This window comes from Schistocerca americana, chromosome 6 (assembly GCF_021461395.2).
Source record: "Schistocerca americana isolate TAMUIC-IGC-003095 chromosome 6, iqSchAmer2.1, whole genome shotgun sequence".
Lineage (NCBI taxonomy): Eukaryota > Metazoa > Arthropoda > Insecta > Orthoptera > Acrididae > Schistocerca > Schistocerca americana.
This window is the reverse complement of record NC_060124.1, coordinates 260,133,853-260,156,609: the sequence shown is the minus strand read 5'-3', so window position 1 is coordinate 260,156,609 and position 22,757 is coordinate 260,133,853. Positions and strand designations below refer to the sequence as shown.

Genomic DNA, 22,757 nt, shown 5'->3' with positions numbered 1-22,757 from the left:
AACACTCCCCTGTGGCATGCCAGAGGTTACTTTAATGTCTGTAGACGTCTCTCCATTGAGAACAACATGCTGTGTTCTGTTTACTAAAAACTCTTCAATCCAGCCACACAGCTGGTCTGATATTCCGTAGGCTCTTACTTTGTTTATCAGGCGACAGTGCAGAACTGTATGAAACGCCTTCCGGAAGTCAAGGAAAATAGCATCTACCTGGGAGCCTGTATCTAATATTTTCTGGGTCTCATGAACAAATAAAGCGAGTTGGGTCTCACACGATCGCTGTTTCCGGAATCCATGTTGATTCCTACAGATTAGATTCTGGGTTTCCAGAAACGACATGATATGTGAGCAAAAAACATGTTCTATAATTCTACAACAGATCGACGTCAGAGATATAGGTCTATAGTTTTGCACATCTGCTCGACAACCCTTCTTGAAGACTGAGACTACCTGTGCTCTTTTCCAATCATTTGGAACCCTCCGTTCCTCTAGAGACTTGCGGTACACGGCTGTTAGAAGGGGGGCAAGTTCTTTCACGTACTCTGTGTAGAATCGAATTGGTATCCTGTCAGGTCCAGTGGACTTTCCTCTGTTGAGTGATTCCAGTTGCTTTTCTATTTCTTGGACACTTATTTTGATGTCAGCCATTTTTCGTTTGTGTGAGGATTTAGAGAAGGAACTGCAGTGCGGTCATCCTCTGTGAAACAGCTTTGGAAAAAGGTGTTTAGTATTTCAGCTTTACACATGTCATCCTCTGTTTCAATCCCATCATCATCCCGGAGTGTCTGGATATGCTGTTTCGAGCCACTTACTGATTTAACGTAAGACCAGAACTTCCTAGGATTTTCTGTCAAGTCGGTACATAGAATTTTACTTTCAAATTCACTGAACGCTTCATGCATAGCCCTCCTTACGCTAACTTTGACATCGTTTAGCTTCTGTTTGTCTGAGAGGGTTTGGCTGTGTTTAAATTTGCAGTGAAGCTCTCTTTGCTTTCGCGGTAGTTTCCTAAATTTGTTGTTTAACCACAGTGGGTTTTTCCCGTCCCTCACAGTTTTAATCAGCACGTACCTGTCTAAAACGCATTTTACGATGGCCTTGAACTTTTTCCATAAACACTCAACATTGTTAGTGTCTGAACAGAAATTTTCGTTTTGATCTGTTAGGTAGTCTGAAATATGCCTTCTATTACACTTGCTAAACAGATAAACCTTCCTTCCTTTTTTTATATTCCTATTTACTTCCATATTCAGGGATGCTGCAACGGCCATATGATCACTGATTCCCTGATCTGCGCTTACAGAGTCGAAAAGTTCAGGTCTGTTTGTTATCAGTAGGTCCAAGATGTTATCTCCACGAGTCGGTCCTCTGTTTAATTGCTCGAGGTAATTTTTGGATAGTGCACTCATTATAATGTCACTCGAAGCTCTGTCCCTACCACCCATCCTAAACATCTGAGTGTCCCAGTCTATATCTGGTAAATTGAAATCTCCACCTAAAACAATACATGCTGAGAAAATTTATGTGAAATGCATTCCAGATTTTCTCTCAGTTGGTCTGCCACTAATGCTGCTGAGTCGGGAGGTCGGTAAAAGGAGCCAATTATTAATCTAGCTCGGTTGTTGAGTGTAACCTCCACCCATAATAATGCACAGGAACTATCCAGTTCTTCTTCACTACAGGATAAACTACTACTAACAGCGACAAACACGCCACCACCGGTTGCATGCAATCTATCCTTTCTAAACACCGTCTGTGCCTTTGTAAAAATTTTGGCAGAATTTATCTCTGGCTTCAGCCAGCTTCCCGTACTTATAACGATTTCAGCTTCGGTGCTTTCTATCAGTGCTTGAAGTTCCGGTACTTTACCAATGCAGCTTCGACAGTTTACAATTACAATACCAATTGCTGCTTGGTCCCCGCATGTCCCGACTTTGCCTCGCACCCTTTGAGGCTGTAGCCCTTTCTGTACTTGCCCGAGGCCATCTAACCTAAAAAACCGTCCAGTCCACGCCACACAACCCCTGCTACCTGTGTAGCCGCCTGCTGCGTTAGTGGACTCCTGACCTATCCAGTGGAACCCGAAACCCCACCACCCTATGGCGTAAATCGAGGGATGTTGTATCCGCCTGGTCGTCAATTTCTCCACACATCAGACAGGTCATGTAGTCGGCCAGTCTGTCAGGATGACGCTGGTAAATGGCTTTCATCAACACCAAGACATTTCCTTGCATGGCCTGGGCTGTTTACCATAGTGTTACACATCACCTCCACAGCATCTGGGGACACCAACCTTGCTGACAAGCAGCACGCCTGTCACAGAAGAGAGCACTGTTAGCAAGGTACTATTTTGATACGCCCAACCACGTGTCCTCGCAGTGTCACACGGATATCCATCTGTTCCAGACTACTTAGGCTACTGCCACACTGTGAGAAGAAAGTTATGCATCTCAAGTCAATAGCGCAAGCAGTTCTGTCTGGCCACATCTGCGATATAGTTCCAGTGTTATTTGCTGGCAGTACTACACTTTCATCTTGGAGCTACATGCCAGCAGACCCAGCCCAGTTCGTAGTGGTCTTCACCAGCAGTACGTCAGCTGATGTACATCAGCAGTACCGGTCCAACAATGTCCCAGATCTTCATGTCATTGCCTGCCACAACTCTGGGATGCATCATGTTGGCACATTACTGACAATGTTACATTACAGAAATTTGTGTTGTATGCAGTTGGTCGGATACTCATCCAAGAACATTATAACTGAGTTTCCTTTTGTTAATAAAGTTATTCTTTTAAAAGAATCTTTGATCACTCCTTAGTAGAGGATACCTAACTTACTCACGAGCATATCACACTGGAATATAGCTTGTGGGTGGTACACTCCATATATTGGTGGATTGGAAGAAATAGCAGCAGGACCATTTGTTAAAATGCGTGTGAAGTCCTAAGAGACCAAAGTGCTGAGGCCATCAATCCCTAGGGCCCGTTTGTCAAATTTGTCTTATAGTTAGATAGAGGGAACAAATTATGGCTAAATCTAATCTCTGATTTACAAATGAAACAAATTATTTGAAGTCAATAAAGAAAACAAATTTCACATGAGTATACCAACATATTTTTATTTCTTATTCCAATTTCTGGCTATACCAAATCTTTAATTTCAAGGAAATAACAAGTTTTGTCATACAGCCACCAATAGATACAAATTAAAGATGGTGCTCTATATACAGCCTAAAGTAAAAACAATGTTTGGGGCACTGTTTTGACTTGAGACTATGTATGATTGTCTTCGACAGGTTTCCAAAAATGGCTGTACACTGAAAAATGTTAATTGGAATTAAATAGGTTAAAGGTGGGCTATAGACCGAAACTGGAATTAATAAAATATTAGAATGACTTCTAAACTGTTGGAGAATCCCTTAAATGACTTTACCAGCCCTCCAGCACATATGGCTCAGATGACAACAAACTAGTTTATTATTGATACATTCAGATCTTATACCACTTTGAATGGCTGACATGGGAAACTACATCAGTCTACTTTTAGGTCTTCAGCTCTTACTAGCAGGAGAATCCCCTGAATTATTTTCCCTTTTGAACTTACTTTTTCGTTGTTGTTGTTTTATTACTGACTATTCATTGACACCTCAGGATATATCCTATTAACTGATCCCTTCTTTTGGTCAAGTTCTGACATATATATCTTTCCTTTCCCAATTTCATTTAGTACCACCTCATTAGTTATTTGATCTACCCATCCAATCTTCAGCTTTCTTCTGTAGCACAATGTTTCAAAAGCTTCTACCCTCTTTCTGTCTGAACTGTTGTATCACCCACGTTTCACTTCTGTAAAAGGCTACAGTCCAGATAAATATCCTCAGAAAAGGCTTCTAACACTTAAATTTATATTTAGTGTCAAAAAATTCCTCTTTTTCATAAATGCTTTTCTTGTCATGCTTGCCCAAATAGTAAAACTCATCTACTACCTTTTCCAGTCTAATTCCCTCAGCATTGCCTAAATTAATTTGACTTCATTCTACAGTCTTGATTGTGATGATGATGATGATGATGATGTCCCATACTCCAAGGACCGTAGGGGACGATGCGGGAGACCCGCACCGCCGTACTAGGCAAGGTCCTAGTGGAGGTCGTCTGGCATTGCCTTCCTCTGACCGTAATGGAGATGGATGATGATGATGATGATGATGATGATGATGCAGACGACACAACAACACCCAGTCAGCTCAAGGCAGGAAAAATCCCTGACCTCACCAGGAATGGAACTGCGGGAAGCAAGAACACTACCGCGAGACTACGAGCTGCAGACTCCACAGTCTTATGAGGCCGAAAATGAGTTTATGTCACAGTTTCCTTTAATACTACAATCAAGTCACATGCAAAGCTTAAGAAAGTTTTATTTAAACTGATATACACATGTACAAGACAATGCCATCTTATGATATAAAAGAGTTACAACTGTGCTTCTCTTCCGTAAATGATGAATTCTATGTGCCTATTCTTCCTGGCAAATTGGTTAATTACATCGTCAATAGGACAATCAATGTCAGGCTGAGTGTTCAACAGAGCTAAGCCATTAAGTCGATCCTCCTCCACTGTCGATCTCAGCCATGTCTTTGTATGTCACAATGTTGAAAAACTTCTTTCTACTGTAGCAATAGATGCAGGTAGACAAGCATATATTTTCTACAGTGTGTGCAAAGTAGGATAGTCAGATTTAGGACAAACACACAACGCTTGCATAACGGAATCACAATCTTTAAGGGCGTTTATGCTCGTTTGCTTGTATTGAAGAATCTCCCCATTAGTTTCTTTTGAATCACAAAGAGTGAGACGCCATGACCGGCCTCATTTGAACTCTTCTGTTGGGAGAGTTAATTTGGAGTTGGAACGGCTGCTTGGGTCGGGTGCGGGGGCTCATATTGGTGTGGTTCCTGTTGATTATCTCAGTAGATGGGACTATACCAGGCGCGGCCTACATCTCAACAGGAAAGGGAAGGGGAAACTGGCTGGGGTAATAGCAGGAAATTTAAGGGGGGGAGGCACTGCCATGAATGGTAAAATACCAGTGGTTACAGGTGTTGGAGCAGCACCTTTATTAGGATAGGTAAGACAGAAAGATGTCAAGTTCTACGAGGGGTCAGGATTGAAGCAAATCTTCAGTTTAGGAAAGAAATTAAACAGCACAATTCTAGCACATTTGATCACCAATCACAGCTATCAATTATAAATTTTCACCAATCACCAGAAATTTTATCTCCACCAAGTTGTATCTCAGTCCTAGGTAATTTCATTGATGAATTAAAGTCATCCAACCCAGTTGACATAATCTGCATCTCTGAACACCATGTGACCACTGGTATAGGAACTAGGCCTAAGCACAATGAGAAACTCAGACAGGAGAGTACTGCAAATGTTAGAATAAGGAAAGGTTCTCATAAAAGTATAATTAAAAATAATGTAAGTATATTTCATCAAAATATTGGGAGTTTAAAGAATAAAGTAGATGAGCTTCTGGTTTGTTTAGAAGATTTAGAAGCTGAGAATGAAATAGATATACTATGCCTGTCTGAGCATCACATTGTTACTGATATGGATAAGGTAAATGTAAGTGGATATAAGCTCTCTGCACATGTAATGAGAGAAAATATGGAGAAAGGAGGAGTTGCCATATATGTCAAAAGTTATCATTGTGCAAAAAGTATAGAAACAAAAAAGTTTTGTGTAGAGAAACATATAGAAGCATGTGCCTGTGAGCTTAAATTAAATAAAGGCACATTTATAATTGTAACTGTATATAGGTCCCCATCAGGAAATTTTCATCTATTTCTGAAAAATTTGGACTCCTTGTTGTGCTATCTGTCAGACAGAGGGAAGCAAATTATTATTTGTGGGGACTTCAATGTAGATTCTCTGAAAGAGGGTAATAGGAAAAATGACCTTGAAGTATTACTCGGTTCTTTCAATTTGACAACCGTTATTGATTTTCCTACTCGGGTGGTAAAGGATAGCAGCTCACTGATAGATAACTTCTGTATAGACCAAGATAAGTTTAACCAGATAAATGCTCAGCCTGTTGAGAATGGTCTTTCTGATCATGGTGCACAGCTAGTTACAATATATGACATAGCTCCATTCAGCAATACTAAACAGTCCTCCAAAGTAGTACGTTCAGTCAACGATTTAACAATTGCAAATTTCAGGGAAAGCCTACAGCAGTTAGACTGGGATGAGGTGTACCGTGAACCTGATGCCAATTTAAAATATAATTTATTTCATGACATTTTTGTAAATGCATTTGAAAACTGCTTCCCCAAGAAAATAGTTAAATATACTCGTAAGAAACCTTGTAACAAACCATGGCTTACTAAGGGTATAAAAATATCTTGTAACCGGAAAAGGGAAATGTATCTGACAGCAAGAAAGAGTACTGACCCAGAAACTATCAAAAATTATAAAAACTACTGTGTTATATTAAGAAAAGTTATTAAAAAATCCAGGAGTATGTGTATCATGTCTGAAATCAGCAACTCTGATAATAAAATTAAAACAATTTGGAATATTATTAAAAGAGAAACAGGTCAACCAAGAGCAGAGGAAGACAGTATTACCATCAAATTGAATGAAAACTTTACGAACAAAAAGTCAGAAGTTGAAAATATTTTTAATAATCATTTTCTAAATGTTGTGGATATAGTAGGATCCAGGTGTTCATTAGAAGATGCTAGGCTGTTAATGGAAGAGGCCATACCTATGCAATTTGATACAATTGAAATCTCACCCACTTCTCCCTCTGAAATTAGGAAAATAATAAACTTGCTTAAAAGCAAAAACTCACATGGAATTGATGGCACTTCCAGCAAAATACTAAAAGCTTGTTCTCAACAGATAAGTAAGATTCTCAGCCACCTGTGTAATAGCTCTCTGGAACAGGGCATTTTCCCTGATAGACTGAAATATGCTATTGTTATACCTTTGCATAAAAAGGGGGATAGATCTGATGTCAACAATTACCGTCCAATCTCCCTTCTAACAGCTTTATCCAAAATTTTTGAGAAAGTAATGTTTTCAAGAGTAGCTTCACATATCTGTAAAAATGAAGTACTAACAAAATGTCAGTTTGGTTTCCAGAAAGGTTTTTCAACAGAAAATGCCATATATGCTTTCACCAGTCAAATTTTGAATGATCTGAATAACCGAACACCACTCATTGGGATTTTTTGTGATCTCTCAAAGGCTTTTGATTGTGTAAATCATGAAATTCTGCTAGACAAGCTCAAGTATTGTGGCATGAGTGGGACAGTGCACAAATGGTTTAATTCGTACCTAACTGGAAGAGTGCAGAAAGTTGAAATAAGTAGTTCTCGTAACATGCAAAGATCAGCACATTCCTCAAACTGGGGAACTATCAAGAATGGGGTACCACAGGGGTCAGTCTTGGGTCCTTTGTTGTTCTTATTATATATTAATGACTTGCCATTCTATATTCATGAAGAGGCAAAGTTAGTTCTCTTTGCTGATGATACAAGTATAGTAATCACACCTGACAAACAAGAATTAACTGATGAAATTGTCAATACTGTCTTTCAGAAAATTACTAAGTGGTTCCTTGTAAATGGACTCTCACTGAATTTTGATAAGACACAGTACATACAGTTCCGTACAGGGAATGGTATGACGCCATTAATAAATATAGACCTTAATCAGAAGCATATAGCTAAGGTAGAATATTCCAAATTTTTAGGTGTGTCCATTGATGAGAGATTAAATTGGAAGAAACACATTGATGATCTGCTGAAACGTTTGAGTTCAGCTACTTATGCAATAAGGGTCATTGCAAATTTTGGTGATAAACATCTTAGTAAATTAGCTTACTACGCCTATTTTCACTCATTGCTTTCATATGGCATCATATTTTGGGGGAATTCATCACTGAGGAATAAAGTATTTATTGCACAAAAGCGTGTAATCAGAATAATAGCTGGAGTCCACCCAAGATCATCCTGTAGACATTTATTTAAGGATCTAGGGATATTCACAGTAGCTTCTCAGTATATATACTCTCTTATGAAATTTGTTATTAACAACCAAACCCAATTCAAAAGTAATAGCAGTGTGCATAACTACAATACTAGGAGAAAGGATGATCTTCACTATTCAAGATTAAATCTAACTTTGGCACAGAAAGGGGTGAATTATACTGGCACTAAAGTCTTTGGTCACTTACCAAATAGTATCAAAAGTCTGACATAACCAACAAGTATTTAAGAAGAAATTAAAAGAATTTCTGAATGACAACTCCTTCTACTCCATAGAGGAATTTTTAGATATAAATTAAGAAAAAAAAGAAAAAAAATATATTTAAAAAATAAAAAAAAATAAAAATAAAAAATAAAGAAAAACAAAAAACACACAAAAAAAAATAAAGTTGTTATATTAACTTAAGTATGTTGTTAAATTAACCTAATTATGTCATGTATTAGAAAATTCGACTCGTTCCACATCATTACGAAATATCGTATTCATGATCCATGGAACTAGTATTAATCTAATCTAATCTAATCTTCTTCAAAGAACGGTAGTTCAGTTTATGTGCCAGATTATTACCGTCATGTTTCAGTAGTTGTGAGGGCAGAAGTATGTTAAATTTTAAATGATTAATATTTTCTTCACCAAACTGTTCTCTCATGTCAGCCGTAACGTGGTTCCGTGTTGGAATAAAACCAGTTCTTTTCCAATATGTCTTAGCATCATCATAATGACTACAGTTTTCCCTGTGTCTTTGTCTGCCTGTACAAGGAACACTCATCTCCACATCTAACTCTTCAACAATACGAGCAAAGTGGCGATCAGATTTAGCTCTCATCACGATGTCCATGCTACGGTCTTTTAAGATTTTGCTGACTGGATATGTTATGCTCATAATGTCACTCATTTTAAACAGAGTGATAATAAAGGCACAATTAGAGAGAGCTCGAAGGAGAATATTGGCTTTAGTAGCCCTTGTTCTATCCCTCCAACACTGTATTTCTTTAAGAACTTTGCAAACTGTTCTGAGATCAGCTGCGAACTGAATAACAGCATTATGTCGCTCAACCCATCTCATTTGACAAAGTGACTGCAGCAAATTGTTTTAGGTGACTCTTCAATGTTGCTTGCCAGATGCTGTAAAGAATGACACTACTTCTTCAATAGTACCAAACGAGTTTCTCACATTTGTAACTTTGCAGCTGCGAGAGACAGCGAGGTTGAGCCGATGACTTTGACACTGTGCTACTTAGACATTGATAGCTTTCTTTTTTATTGTAGCCACAGCTCCTTTCAGTTCTGACATCTTAACTGAGCAACCATCACAGCCTATACCCACACAGTTCTCCAGTGACAGAGAAAGGCTTTCCATTCTCCTTACAATCGTAGTAGCTAATACTTCATCAGTATCACTAAATTCTTCATCTTGACTCTCTTGAGGTTCATCGTCAATGTTTCCACTACAATCATTGTCTTTATGGATGTCAACAAAACTCAAAAATCTTTCGTGTAATTTGCTGTCATCATCAACATACCTTGCAGATAAACTCAGTTGGGCGATGTACGCTATGTCTGTAGTCTCATTGAAGATTATGCTGTAATAATGAGAATCTTCGATTTCCTCCAGTATTCTTGATAACATCACTGTTTCACAGCATGGAGTAAGTTCGTTACATGTTGTTTTACTCATGTAACTGGCATTCGCTTTAGTGGTCTCAAGGTGATGTTTTAGTTGCAATTCTCTGGGGTCTCTGTTTTCCCTAATGTTTTCCATTCCCTGTATTGACAATTGATTTACAACCTCAAGTTCGCGATTGTCTCTTGTCACCAAAAATAATTTTGTATCTGTTGACGCTTCAATGTGGTACTTGAGCTTGTGATGAAACAGGCTGGGATAATTTTTACTTCCCCCCTTGTTTTGCCGTCTGCCTCCTTAAAATTCGTTTTTTCACTTTTAACTAATTACCATTAACATACATGAATAGAATATGCATTTTCACAAAAGAGAAAGGTTGGCCCTTAGTCTTAAAGAATATAACAGCAGATCTTATTTTGTGTTTAGTTTTACGTATATAATTGATTTTCTAATTTATTTCGACTATTCCTAGTTAGTATCTTTTGTTATAGGGTGAAATCAGTAATTGTTTTGTAATTTAAATTCTACCGTTGACGTAAATCAAATATAAATTCTGAACTAATCATAAACATTTGGAAGATGAAATACTAGTAATCTTAAAGTATCTATTTGGCTATATTCAAAAACATGTTAGCAAAGTCAGCCCTTAATTAATTTCAAAGTAATTATGAGTTTTGTCAAAATTATCATTTACACAATGATATTTGTTAATTTCGTGATTTAAACAAATAATTTGGCCTAACTCTTGCAGTAGAAGAAACTGTTAAAAAGAACCAATTTTCAATGTATTCAGTTAATTTGATGAGTTAAGTTTTAATTGTAATTTCTGAAAATTAAACATCGAAAAACGCGTAGCTTCAGGGCCTATTATTGTGATGATATATAAAGGTCCGGTTTTTGGTCATGAGACAGTCAGTCCATGGCCGTGTTTCAGACGAGGAACCTGTGTTGGTAGAGCAACAACAATGCATCAACTTAGCTGTGAAATAAGTGTTACACCAATAGGCCATGTGTTAAAGCAATGACAGTGTCTGCTCCATATGTATCTGATTATTCCGAAAGAGCTGGGAATTATGTGGTTATGTTTCTACTGCTCGTAGATGTTCAACGGTAAACTATTGTAGCAGTCCGCGGATGTTTGCTTGCTAACTATTAATGAGGCTTATGGGAAGTTAGAACAATCGTGCACTGGCCACATATAACTGTATTATTAGGGGGTTGTGGACAGTGAAATTAAAGTACTGCGAAACGCAACTATGCACCTGCCGGCTACATTATTTACAGTAGTCAGTGTTGGAATCCACAACCGATTATTGAGCCAGTGTAGCAACACAGTACGTTGATACCGAGGACAACAAAGAAGGCGAAAATTGTCACAAGCTGAGAGTGGGTCTCAAGGTCACCATCTTTACCAGTAAGTTTGGCAAACTTTGTTAGTGGTTCAGTCTCAAGCTTCTTGATGATAATGGATTTCTTTCTTCCAACCACTTTATTAGTCACAAAGAACTGAACAGTTAATGCAAAGAGATCCCTTTTTAACTTGTGAGAACACCAGCCATGGATACTGTTCAAAGTGATTATCGTGCACTTGGTTCAAATGGCTCTGAGCACTATGCGACTTAACTTCTGAGGTCATCAGTCACCTAGAACTTAGAACTAATTAAACCTAACTAACCTAAGCACATCACACACATCCATGCCCGAGGCAGGATTCGAACCTGTGACCATAGCGTTCGCTTGGTTCCAGACTGCAGTGCCAAGAACCGCACAACCACTCCGGCCGGCTATCGTGCACTTGTCTGCATTCAATCCATCCCCTCTTGTTGTGCTCGAAAGTAGGGAAGATATAACCATTTTCAGGTTTCTTTGGAGCTGTGAGAAGCTTGTGTTTTCCTGATGATAATATATCCAAATAACTGCCAATATCAATGGGATTAAAGGAATCAATCGATGAACTTTGTTGTAGAAGTTTCAACAAAGTGGTGGGCTCTGCCTGTACATCTGGTGGTGTTTCTGCAGCTGAATGGCGACTGGAATCTTCAGATGTTTCTACTCTTCTTTTTCTTATTATATAACGATACATTTTATTATTTTGTTTGTTGTAGGTAGATTCGATGCCAATTATTCTTGAATAAACACTTTATTAGCACTAAAAAGTGCAACACTAGTACACTTAGCACTAAAACACACACAGTTACACTCTGCGTATTTCTAATATCACTAAACGCAACACTTACTGAAGTCCGTTGTAATAGCTAATAATTGCAGTTGCTCAATTTTTATCACTTCCAAGACACCACAACAGTTGCAGCTTTCAAACTGACTACCTGGCAGCGACTCTGCTTCCTTTATACATGTGGCTCAGTTGTTTCGAGAACATTCGCTGCCAGAATGTTCACATCCGACTTTTATAGAGTGTGAACAAATGCCTACTGTGGAACCGACAAGCCAATATGTACCTTACAATGTATAATATAAGGGCAAGTTTCCAATGACAACATCATCCGGCAATTTATGTGTAAGGAACTTTTATTGTCGATTCTGTTCCTTTCTAGTGCATTCGAGAGGGCCTGTATAGTAACAATGCGTTTTTAGGATAATTACAAATGTTGTAATAATATTTTTACTCAGAAATTACTGTGAATTACTATTATTAATACTTCACAATCAACTGATCACTCTCTCTCTTGACTAATCTTCTCACTTGCACATGTTACAATTAGGACTTTTTACTTAGTCATTCTTCAGTCTTAATATTTCTGCTTCTGAATGTAAAATACCTTCCTATTTGGCGAATAGTCCGTATTTATAACACTACGTATAGAAGGTTCTCAGTACAAGAAAACAGTAGAATATTTGCGACTTTTCTCAAACAACTGCCCGACAGAATTACGTATCGAGATCACTAGAATGGACGTAACTTTTCTCGTAGGTATGTGTTAGTTATCTGTGTGCCAGACAGGAAACACACAAAATATGATGACATGGACGTGGATGATACACAGGAAAGTACAACTACTCGATAACTCGATTCAGTCGAGTCGACTGACGAAAGAAACAAACAAACAAATAGTGTGCGGGCTGACTGGGGGGGGGGGGGGGGGGGGGCGCAGGTGGCAATGTGGGCGGCCCTGCAAGGGGGAATGGCGCATATGTGTATCCGCCACTGCCTTGAGATTGGATTAAAGGAAGAATGACGAAATTCAGATGCATGCTGCTAGATTAGTTACCAGCAGGTTTAATCAACATGCAAGTATTATGGCAATGCTATGTTAACACAAATGGGAATCCCTGGAGGGAAGATGATGATCTTTTCACAGAAGACTATTGAGAAAGCTTAAACAACTGTCTTTGCAACAGACTGCAGGATGATTCTACAGCCACCCGACACATAATTTGCCTAGGGACCGGGAAGACAAGATAGCAGGAATTTGGGATCATACATAAGCACACAGAAAGTCATTTTTCCCTCACTCCATTTGCAAGTGGAACACAAAAGGGAATGGTTAGCTATAGTACAAGTTATGCCTTGCTGTGCAAATGCAGATGTAGACAAACTAACTGTTTAGTTACTAAGGGTTAGCTTTATTATTAGAAGGAAGAGCAAACTTTGAAGTTAAAATTAGTTAGCAGAAAATAATTCAAAAGATATTTCAAACTGCTCAGGAATTTTAGGAGTTTTCAGTGGAAATTCTTATGAAATAGGATGTATATTCATTAAGATAGTTTGGGAGATTTGCTTATGTAGAATCAAGTATCAGATGTAACATACTTTAATAATGAACTGGATACATTACAAGATACAAATGGCAGAAGTCAAAACTCTGTAATTACTACCAAATGGAAATTTTTACACAAACTAAATGTCTAAAGTATTGCATGAAGCACAGGTTGTTTTAGTAAATACAAAACAGATCTAGTACATGTTCAAGCAACTACAAGGAAAATGATGAAAGAGGTTTGTGATACGGTGCATAATGTTATTTGTTTGCAAGTGAATCATGCAATAAGAATGGACATTGCTAGAAAAGCCTGCACAATAGCATATACTTCCCTTATTTTGCATAATGGAACTAAATATCCTTACCACTATGTTTATCAAAGAAAATATAATGACTAGTGCCACCGCTGTAAAGATAATGTTTATACAAATAAAATATCTACAAGTTATATTCACACCCTTCTTTTACAGTTGCACACTGTTCTACTGATTTCCATACTGCCAATAAGCTTTACATAAAAATAAAAATAAACTATACTTCAAATGCAAACATGGCAAAAGTTGAAGGATGGGGAGGTGAATCCTAGCTCAATACTCACGTGCAAAGTCCACTGTAAAATCAGCGAACACACCCAAAAAACTACAGTGGATCTGCAAGGTGTTTCACAGTTACACACGTTGTTGTAGAGGGAATTCAGTAGATTCACTTTTACATAGGAACTTGCCAGTATGTCCGGATACAGTCAGTTTTTACATTAGAAAAAGCGTGGGGAAGGGTGTCCGATTCTTATGTTTCATACATAGCTCCCTTGTATGGTAGACTATCCCCATTAAGTGCTAGCACGATATTATCACATGATTTTTCTCTGTTTTTTTTTTAAATACCAGTCCAATTTGTAGTTTACTTCCTTGGCTATTCTGCTACACTGTATGGAGGAAGGTAGATAGGTCTCAGTAACCACACACTTAGTTGCCAATGTCTCCACAACTGACCCCTTAGTACACTTTATTTTGTGGTGCTACTTGGGACATATTGTTCAAAATACTCCCCTACAGTCATTTGGGTTGTGAGTGCAGCAGTAAAGATCCACAACACAAAAGGAAGTTTTAACGAAGTGCATCAGAACTTACCATGCAGACACAATTTGTGAAATGAGCATGGCATTCTTAAATCAACATGATTTTGCACTTATCAACAACACAAATAACAATATTAATGCATGGGTTAAGACCCTGCACTGCTGTGTTTTTCTTGTTAACATGGAAAAGCACTGTTTCCAGACATAAGTTTCTATGTGAAATATTATTTCCCTCTTTAAACACTAGAACTGTGAAATACCCTACATAGCTTTTGAAATCACAAGTTCTTCTTTCTTGGGCAACATTGAAAGAAATAACGGTGAAGCACAGGAGAGTGCATCACAAAGGCAGCAATGAAGAAAAATTTTTGAAATGCAAATGAGAAAAAACAACAACTGGTAATATTCACAGTCAGTGGTATTACTTGCCTGATCACTAAATAGTAATTATCATCAAAGTAGAGGCATCGACTGGAAGAGAGAGGGTGTGTATTACAATAAGTATATAAAAAGAAGACTTTTTTGCTTAAATTAATCTACAGTTAACTAAATATGCTGACATGAAGCTGATCACTACTTTGCAGTTGTTGAGTTGGTAAGTTGCTTGTACATTTTTTATCTGCGTTTCAAATGTTGCATCCACAACGAAACTGTAAGTCACTATTGACCAATGACAATTAGTTACATTTTTTGTTTTTATTTTTTACTGTGAACAGTAACTTCAGAACAAAAATTAATTATAAATCTACTTACATCCTGAATTGAAATTCTTGGACTTGTAATCTGCTCTGGAAAATGCCATGGTTTAAAATTTGGATTATTGAGTTTCTTCCAGTCAGCATAAGCTCTTGATGCTTTGTATAATTTTTTAACCATCTGCAGGTTAGAAAGAAATGAATATTTATGAACGGAATAATATTTTATATCTTATTTCACAATACATTTTTTTTGTTCTTACACTGTAATATATAGAACATCAGCATATAATTATTCTGTGGTAAGTTTGATTTATTTCTACCAACAGGTTGATTTTTGAGCCTAAGACGATATCTTCTGATGGTCACTAAATATTAACCTTTCACAAATTAAATATCTTCCTTTTTGAATTATGTATTGTGTTCTAGTTTGAGGCATTTTTCCAGAAAAATTAATACATGGCATTTATTCATCATTTTACAAAAATTATGTTACTTACAGATGTTAATAATTACTCAACTGTTTCACATCATGCCTTATAAAAGTAATGTACTTTAGAATAGTTTCTTACCTCTGTGATGATGATGATGATGATGATAATAGTAGTAATAGTAGTAGTAGTAGTAGTAGTAGTAGTAGTAGTAGTAGTAATTTGCAAAATAAAGCCAAGTTTGTATCACTGGGAGTCACTGTCTGATAATTCTACATTGATGTTCATCAAACTTTACAAAGACATTAAATAATGAAAGAACATTGAGTGCAGTTTTAATGTGTACTTCACCAGGAAGAATGTAATGACATAAATACTAGCATGGAGCAGTAATAATGTGTGAAACACATGGGATGATGCAGGTGACAAAAAATTTGGCACCACCTAAATGCTTAGAGACTCTCAGTTTGTAATAGATAGTAAGTTTTCATATTTCATCCATTAGAAATTAAATATTCCAGGCATAAGTAGTAAAGAATCACCTCAAAATTTAGATTAAGCTTTCTATAACAATAGAATAATGCAAGATTGGTCATTTGATAGTAACATGATGCTGGAAGGGTATACATGGTATGTTTAAAAAAGTAATGAAATGTATGGAGCTCAAAATGAGAGAGTATGTATTGTTCACGCCCATGCATTTATATACCCTCTTTCCCAATCAAGTCTCCAAGTTTTGTATTAATTTTTACATATAATATATGTCTGCTTGTGTCTGTATATGTGTGGATGGATATGTGTGTGTGTGTGCGCGAGTGTATACCCGTCCTTTTTTCCCCCTAAGGTAAGTCTTTCCGCTCCCGGGATTGGAATGACTCCTTACCCTCTCCCTTAAAACCCACTTCCTTTCTTCTTTCCCTCTCCTTCCCTCTTTCCTGATGAGGCAACGGTTTGTTGCGAAAGCTTGAAATTTGTGTGTACGTATGTGTCTGTTCGTGTTTCTATCGACCTGCCAGCGCTTTCGTATGGTAAGTCACATCATCTTTGTTTTTAAATATATTTTTACATATAAAAACAAAGATGAGGTGACTTACCGAACAAAAGCACTGGCAGGTCGATAGACACACAAACAAACACAAACATACACACAAAATTCAAGCTTTCGCAACAAACTGTTGCCTCATCAGGAACGAGGGAAGGAGAGGGGAAGACGAAAGGAAGTGGGTTTTAAGGGAGAGGGTAAGGAGTCATTCCAATCCCGGGAGCGGAAAGACTTACCTTAGGGGGAAAAAAGGACAGGTATACACTCGCACACACGCACATATCCATCCACACATACAGACACAAGCATGATGTCTGCTTGTGTCTGTATGTGTGGATGGATATGTGCGTGTGTGCGAGTGTATACCTGTCCTTTTTTCCCCCTAAGGTAAGTCTTTCCGCTCCCGGGATTGGAATGACTCCTTACCCTCTCCCTTAAAACCCACTTCCTTTCGTCTTCCCCTCTCCTTCCCTCTTTCCTGATGAGGCAACAGTTTGTTGCGAAAGCTTGAATTTTGTGTGTATGTTTGTGTTTGTTTGTGTGTCTATCGACCTGCCAGCGCTTTTGTTCGGTAAGTCACCTCATCTTTGTTTTTATATATAATTTTTCCCACGTGGAATGTTTCCTTCCATTATATTTTTACATATAAAGTTTCATAAAGCTGTAGTCATTCCCATGAAAAGGTGAAAGGACCTTCACACAGTTGTCAAGTGCATTTTCAGTGCTGAAGGCCTTATGCCATCTTCAATTGTGTAGCTGGTACAGGCCTGACTATCATTCCTCAATTGTGAAACTGATGTTGCAAATCAATATTTAACTATTATAACATTACTTTGCTTCCCAAATATGATTCACAGTTGATGGCATGTTGAATATGTTTGAAAATTGGCACAGCACATGGCTGATGATAATTTCATTACAAAATAATGTATCTATGGCAAAACAGACATTGAAAAATTTAATACAATGAGAAAGAAAAGAACTATACTGAAATGCTTTCAGTGCAGTAATCAGTCATGTGAAAACATTATCTTTTAGTAGCACAAACATACGGATGGTTTCAGTTCAAACAATTCATACCAGCTATCACTTACTTTAGGTGCCAGAATTTGTGTGCACTTGTTGACCAGCCATGGAGGAAGTGTACCATGAGGATCAGTCTGAGAAACGTAACCTAGCAAACTGCCGGCACCCTCAGGTGATGGACGGATTAAGAAACCTACAACATCAATCCTCTGTTACTTTTAACAAATTAAATTAATAACAGGGTGAAAAAATTACGCAATGTCTTTAACTACTTGTGTACATGATGATGAATAAATCTGAGAGGTTTACTTCTTTTGTTTGCACTCATATCATGCCTGTGACAGACCACTTTAATGCTACAAATTGTTTCCTACTAAAACACTATTAAAACAAAACACACATTTTTTTACAGTTTTAATCATCAACCACACACTATCTTGTACACTATCTGATCAAAAGTATCTGGACACACTTTATGTAATGCAGAATTGAGCACTAGTGTCACAACAGATGAACCCACCAGCATAAAAGGAGGTGGGGTGTTGTCAGTAGAGGTGCAGTAACAGCAGAGTGGGTCAGTCAAGAGCACTCAGTGACTTCGAACATTGATTTGTCATTGGATGTCACCTGAGTAACAAATTCATCAGGGACATTTCAACCCTTCTAAACCTGCGCAAGTAATTTGTTGGTGATTGTGAAGTGCAACCAAAACAACAAACACAGCTAAGCCAAGACCAGGCAGACCTCATGTACTGATGGACACAGACCACTGAGCACCTTGGAGAGTAGCTGGGGGAAAAAAATCAGCAGAAGGAATCAGTTTTGAGTTCCAAAGTGCTACCTGCTGTCCAGTTAGCATAACGACTGTACATAGGGAGTCAAAACAAATCAGGTAGAATGCTTGGCCAAGAGCCTAAATGCAGGGGTAACACCGGTTTCCGTCAGATCACCGAAGTCGAGCACTGTTGGGCTTGGTTAGGACTTGGATGGGTGACCAGTCACGTCTGCTGAGCGCTGTTGGTTAGAGGACGCACTCATCCCTTGTGACGCCAATTGACAAGTTACTTAACTGACGAGTAGTGGCGCCAGTTATGAAAACTGACAACGACTGGGAGAGCTGTGTGCTGGCCACGTGACACTTTGTGCCTGCATCCAGTTATGCCTTCAGCTGTGGTCAGTTGGTACTGTTGTGCCTTCCGAGACCTGTTCGGACAGAGAGCTACAATGGTCGAGCAGCTCTTCATAAACTACACATTTCTGTAATCAGTGTTAAATGACACTTGAAACTGTGAAGGGAGCAATGCCACTGGACACTGGATGACAGGAAATGACTGATTTGGAGTGATTAATCATGCTGCATCCAGTGGCAATCTGTTGGAAATATTTGGGTTTGGTGAATGTCTGGAGAACGTTACCTGTCATCATGAGTACCGCCAACAGTGAAGTATGGGACAGGTGGTGCTACAGTATGGGAATGTATCTTCTGGTTAGGCCTTGGTACCACTATTGTGCTACAGAAAATGCTAAATATGGAAAGATATGAACACTTTTTATAGCATTGTGTTTTGCATACAGTAGAGGAACAGTTCAGAGATGACAATTGATTGTATCAGCATGACAATGTACCCTGTCATAAAGAGCATCTGTGAGGTAATGGTTTGGGGGCAAAATAACATTCCTGAAATGGATTTGCCTGGCCAGAGTACTGACCTGAACCTAAGGGAGCATGTTTGGGATGAGTTATAATATTGACTTCACTCCAGACCCCAGTGTCCAACATCACTACCTTCTCTGGTTTCAGCTCTTGAGGAAGAATGGGCTGCCACCCATCCACAGACATTCAACCAACTCGCTGAAAGTGTCCCCAGCAGAGTTCAGGCTGTGAGAAAGGCAAAGGGTGGACACACACATTATTGTCAGCTAAAAGGTATCTGGATACTTTTGATCAGATAGCGTATAGCAATCAAACAAATCTTTGGATGCCTAGGAAAAAAGCAGACTGGTGATGGTGATCATTAACAGCTGAACAGTTTATTTGTTTTACTCAAACCAAGATCATGTGCAGCCCTACTAAATTTTAATAGAAGCTTCTTTGTTACAGAGTCTGATTTCAAATTAATGGCTAACTTGATTTATTATACGCTGGTACAGGATTCAAGTTAATTATGTAACATTTGACAGTGATCATGACCACATTATTGACAGCTCATACCAGATTCAATTCTATTTTGGAACCATAAGCGACACACAAAAAAGCTGTACAGTATGACACACACAGAAAATTTCTTGTACAACTAAAAGGTTTCACTAATTATACCAGTAGCAAACAGAATTACTAATTTTCAGTAAGCTCTTGGTCCTGGCTGTGCATTTGTAGTCTGTGGGCTGTTTTGCTGAACCACTGTGTTACAGCAGAGAAGAAGGGTGGGCTGTTTCTTGATCTTTCCTTTTCAAGAACAATCAACTATTAATCACATCACAGTACACTTCCCTGCCACAGCATTAAGTGTTTTTCCGTTTACAAGCACCTGTGATCTGAGGGTAGTGAAACAATTGCTGCTTGTGCACAGTCTCAAACAATGAAGGCTGATTTCAGACTTGTCCAGCTGCTATCTGAATGGCACCACGCACACTGCTATAGTTATGAAAAATTATATGATGGCTTGCACATCTACCCAAGATGATCTGTGGCACTGCTTAGGGCAGCAGCTGTGGCACTGCTGAGTACTCCCACTGTGGTGGACAGCTGTCATGCCATGGGGGTGAATTAGTAAATGCTGGTGCCTTCACTTCTTTGAGGCATGGCACAGAAACCTTACTGGCAACAACAGTCCATAGTTCAGTCAATTCATTCCATTCTTCTTTGCCTTTCCCTTTTTTTCATGATTTATCATCATGGACCTAGACATGATTTGAAAGACTAATCTCTTTATTGGAAGAACAGCCATTTTATGGAACGAAACAATGGGCCAGGATTCATAACTAAAACATGTGGACTGTTACATTCAAGGAACTGAATGGATCATTTCTAGGCATGAGTGGTAAGGAGAGATAAATACAGTAAGCCATTCAGTAACATAAAACTGATTTATGGTAAAATTTTCAATGGAGTAATAATAATCTTCCAGAAATCACATTTTGGAAAACTGGCAATTTACAGGTACTGTAGATGTCAAAAAGCAATGGGTCATCATGTTCCTTCATCATCCCACATAGCTCACCAAATGCCTACATATTCATTAAATTAACAGAAGAATTCTTCAGGTTTACTGCAGAGATCTTGCATAAGATGTGGAACACCCTGAGTTTGTTCACATTACACTTCACTGAGAAACTGAAAAAGTATGAACTAAAGGCTGCTATTGCTGATCTTGCCACGCCGTGCTGTGTGCAACAGCAGCATGAGAAATGTGAATTTCCCACAGCAATGGTGCCACTTACATGGTTGCCAATCAAGTATAAAATAAAGTACAAAATATGCCTTAGTCATCAGTAGTTACAAATATCATTTTTTGTACTCATATGTATAAAACTAGTAGCAGTAGTTTTGTTGACTATTCAGTGTCCATAGAAGGCTAGCAGACACAAGCAAAAGTCAGTGTATCAACAATGTAGGAAAAGACAGACTGTTGCTTACCATACAGAAGACACTTTAAGTTACAGACAGGCACAATTAAAAGACACTTACATAAAGCTTTTGGCTACAGTCTTTATGAAGGCTGTGGCCAAATGCTTTACGTAGGTGACTTAATTGTGCCAGTCTGCAAATTAACATGTCTTCTTTACAGCGAGTAGCTATCTGTCTTTTCCTTCATTGTTGTGTGCAAGGGTATGGGGCACAGGGAGCAGAGAAATATTTGACAGACTGGCTAGCCATTATGTACACCAAGAGACAAAAATTCTTAATACTGCCAAGAGACACATATAAAAGTAGAAAAACTATGCTAGCTTTTGGAACTATTAGTTCTTCCTTCGACAAGGAAAGAAGGGTAGGCTGGGGAAGATCACTCACGTGCCAGCACAAGACAGACCCACCTGTTCTGAGGACAAGGGGAGACAACTAGGCTATAACAAGGAGGTGACAGGAAGAGTAGGACGACAAACGTAGTACAATGCTAATCACTGTGTCATATAAAGTTTGTATATGATAGAAGAGCAAAATGAGAAGTCTTATCAAGGTGGACTGAGAAGAAGAGCACTGAAAGTAAGCTTACCCGCACTCCTATTTTTTTTTATTCATTATTAAACCTACTCCTGCATTACCCCTATTTGATTTTGTATTTTCAACCCTGTATTCACCTGACCAAAAGTCTTGTTCCTCCTGCCACCGAACGTCACTAATTCCCACTATATCTAACTTTAACTGATCCATTTCCCTTTTTAAATTTTCTAACCCACCTGCCCGATTAAGAGATCTGACATTCCATGCTCCGATGCATAGAATGCCAGTTTTCTTTCAGTCTGAATGGGGGACTATTTTACCTCCGGAATATTTTACCCAAGAAGATGCCATCATCATTTACCATACAGTACAGCTGCATGCCATCAGGAAAAATTATGGCTGTAGTTTCCCCTTGCTTTCAGCCGTTCGCAGTACCAACTCAGCAAGGCTGTTTTGGTTTAGTGTTACAAGGCCAGATCAGTCAATCATCCACACTGTTGCCCCTGCAACTACTGAAAAGGCTGCTGCCCCTCTTCAGGAACCACATGTTTGTCTGGCCTCTCAACAGGTACCCTTCCGCTGTGGTTGCACCTATGGTATGGCTATCTGTATCACTGAGGCACGCAAGCCTCCCCACCAATGGCAAGGTCCATGGTTCATGGGGGGGGGGATTTATGTTAAGGCAATTTTAATTAAGAATGAAAACATTGTCCTGGTTGGCTATATTGCTTTTTTATGATATTTAGGATAGGCCATTTTTGACCTTCGGGCATTTTCAGCATTACATTATAGTATATTGCTGGCACTTGTGGCCAGGAGATGATATAATGTAAAATGAAGCTGGAAGCTTAAGATACGTGCTTGAAAATGATCAAAGGTTGAAATTGGCCAATCACATAGATAATAAAGCAATAATACAGCCT

The 22,757-nt window shown here is 38.4% G+C and overlaps 1 protein-coding gene across 5 annotated transcripts in view; it reads right to left on the bottom strand.

Moving 5' to 3' along the window:
• LOC124619417 (START domain-containing protein 10-like) overlaps window positions 1-22,757 on the bottom strand; it is a 146,569-nt gene that overhangs the window by 12,725 nt on the left and 111,087 nt on the right. For all 5 annotated transcript variants that reach the window (XM_047145782.1, XM_047145784.1, XM_047145783.1 and 2 more), the window contains 2 exons: window positions 17,741-17,865; window positions 15,232-15,354 (listed from right to left, as the gene is read on the bottom strand). In XM_047145782.1, coding sequence (XP_047001738.1) covers window positions 15,232-15,354; window positions 17,741-17,865 — 248 coding nt within the window. The remainder of the gene's footprint in view (window positions 1-15,231; window positions 15,355-17,740; window positions 17,866-22,757) is intronic.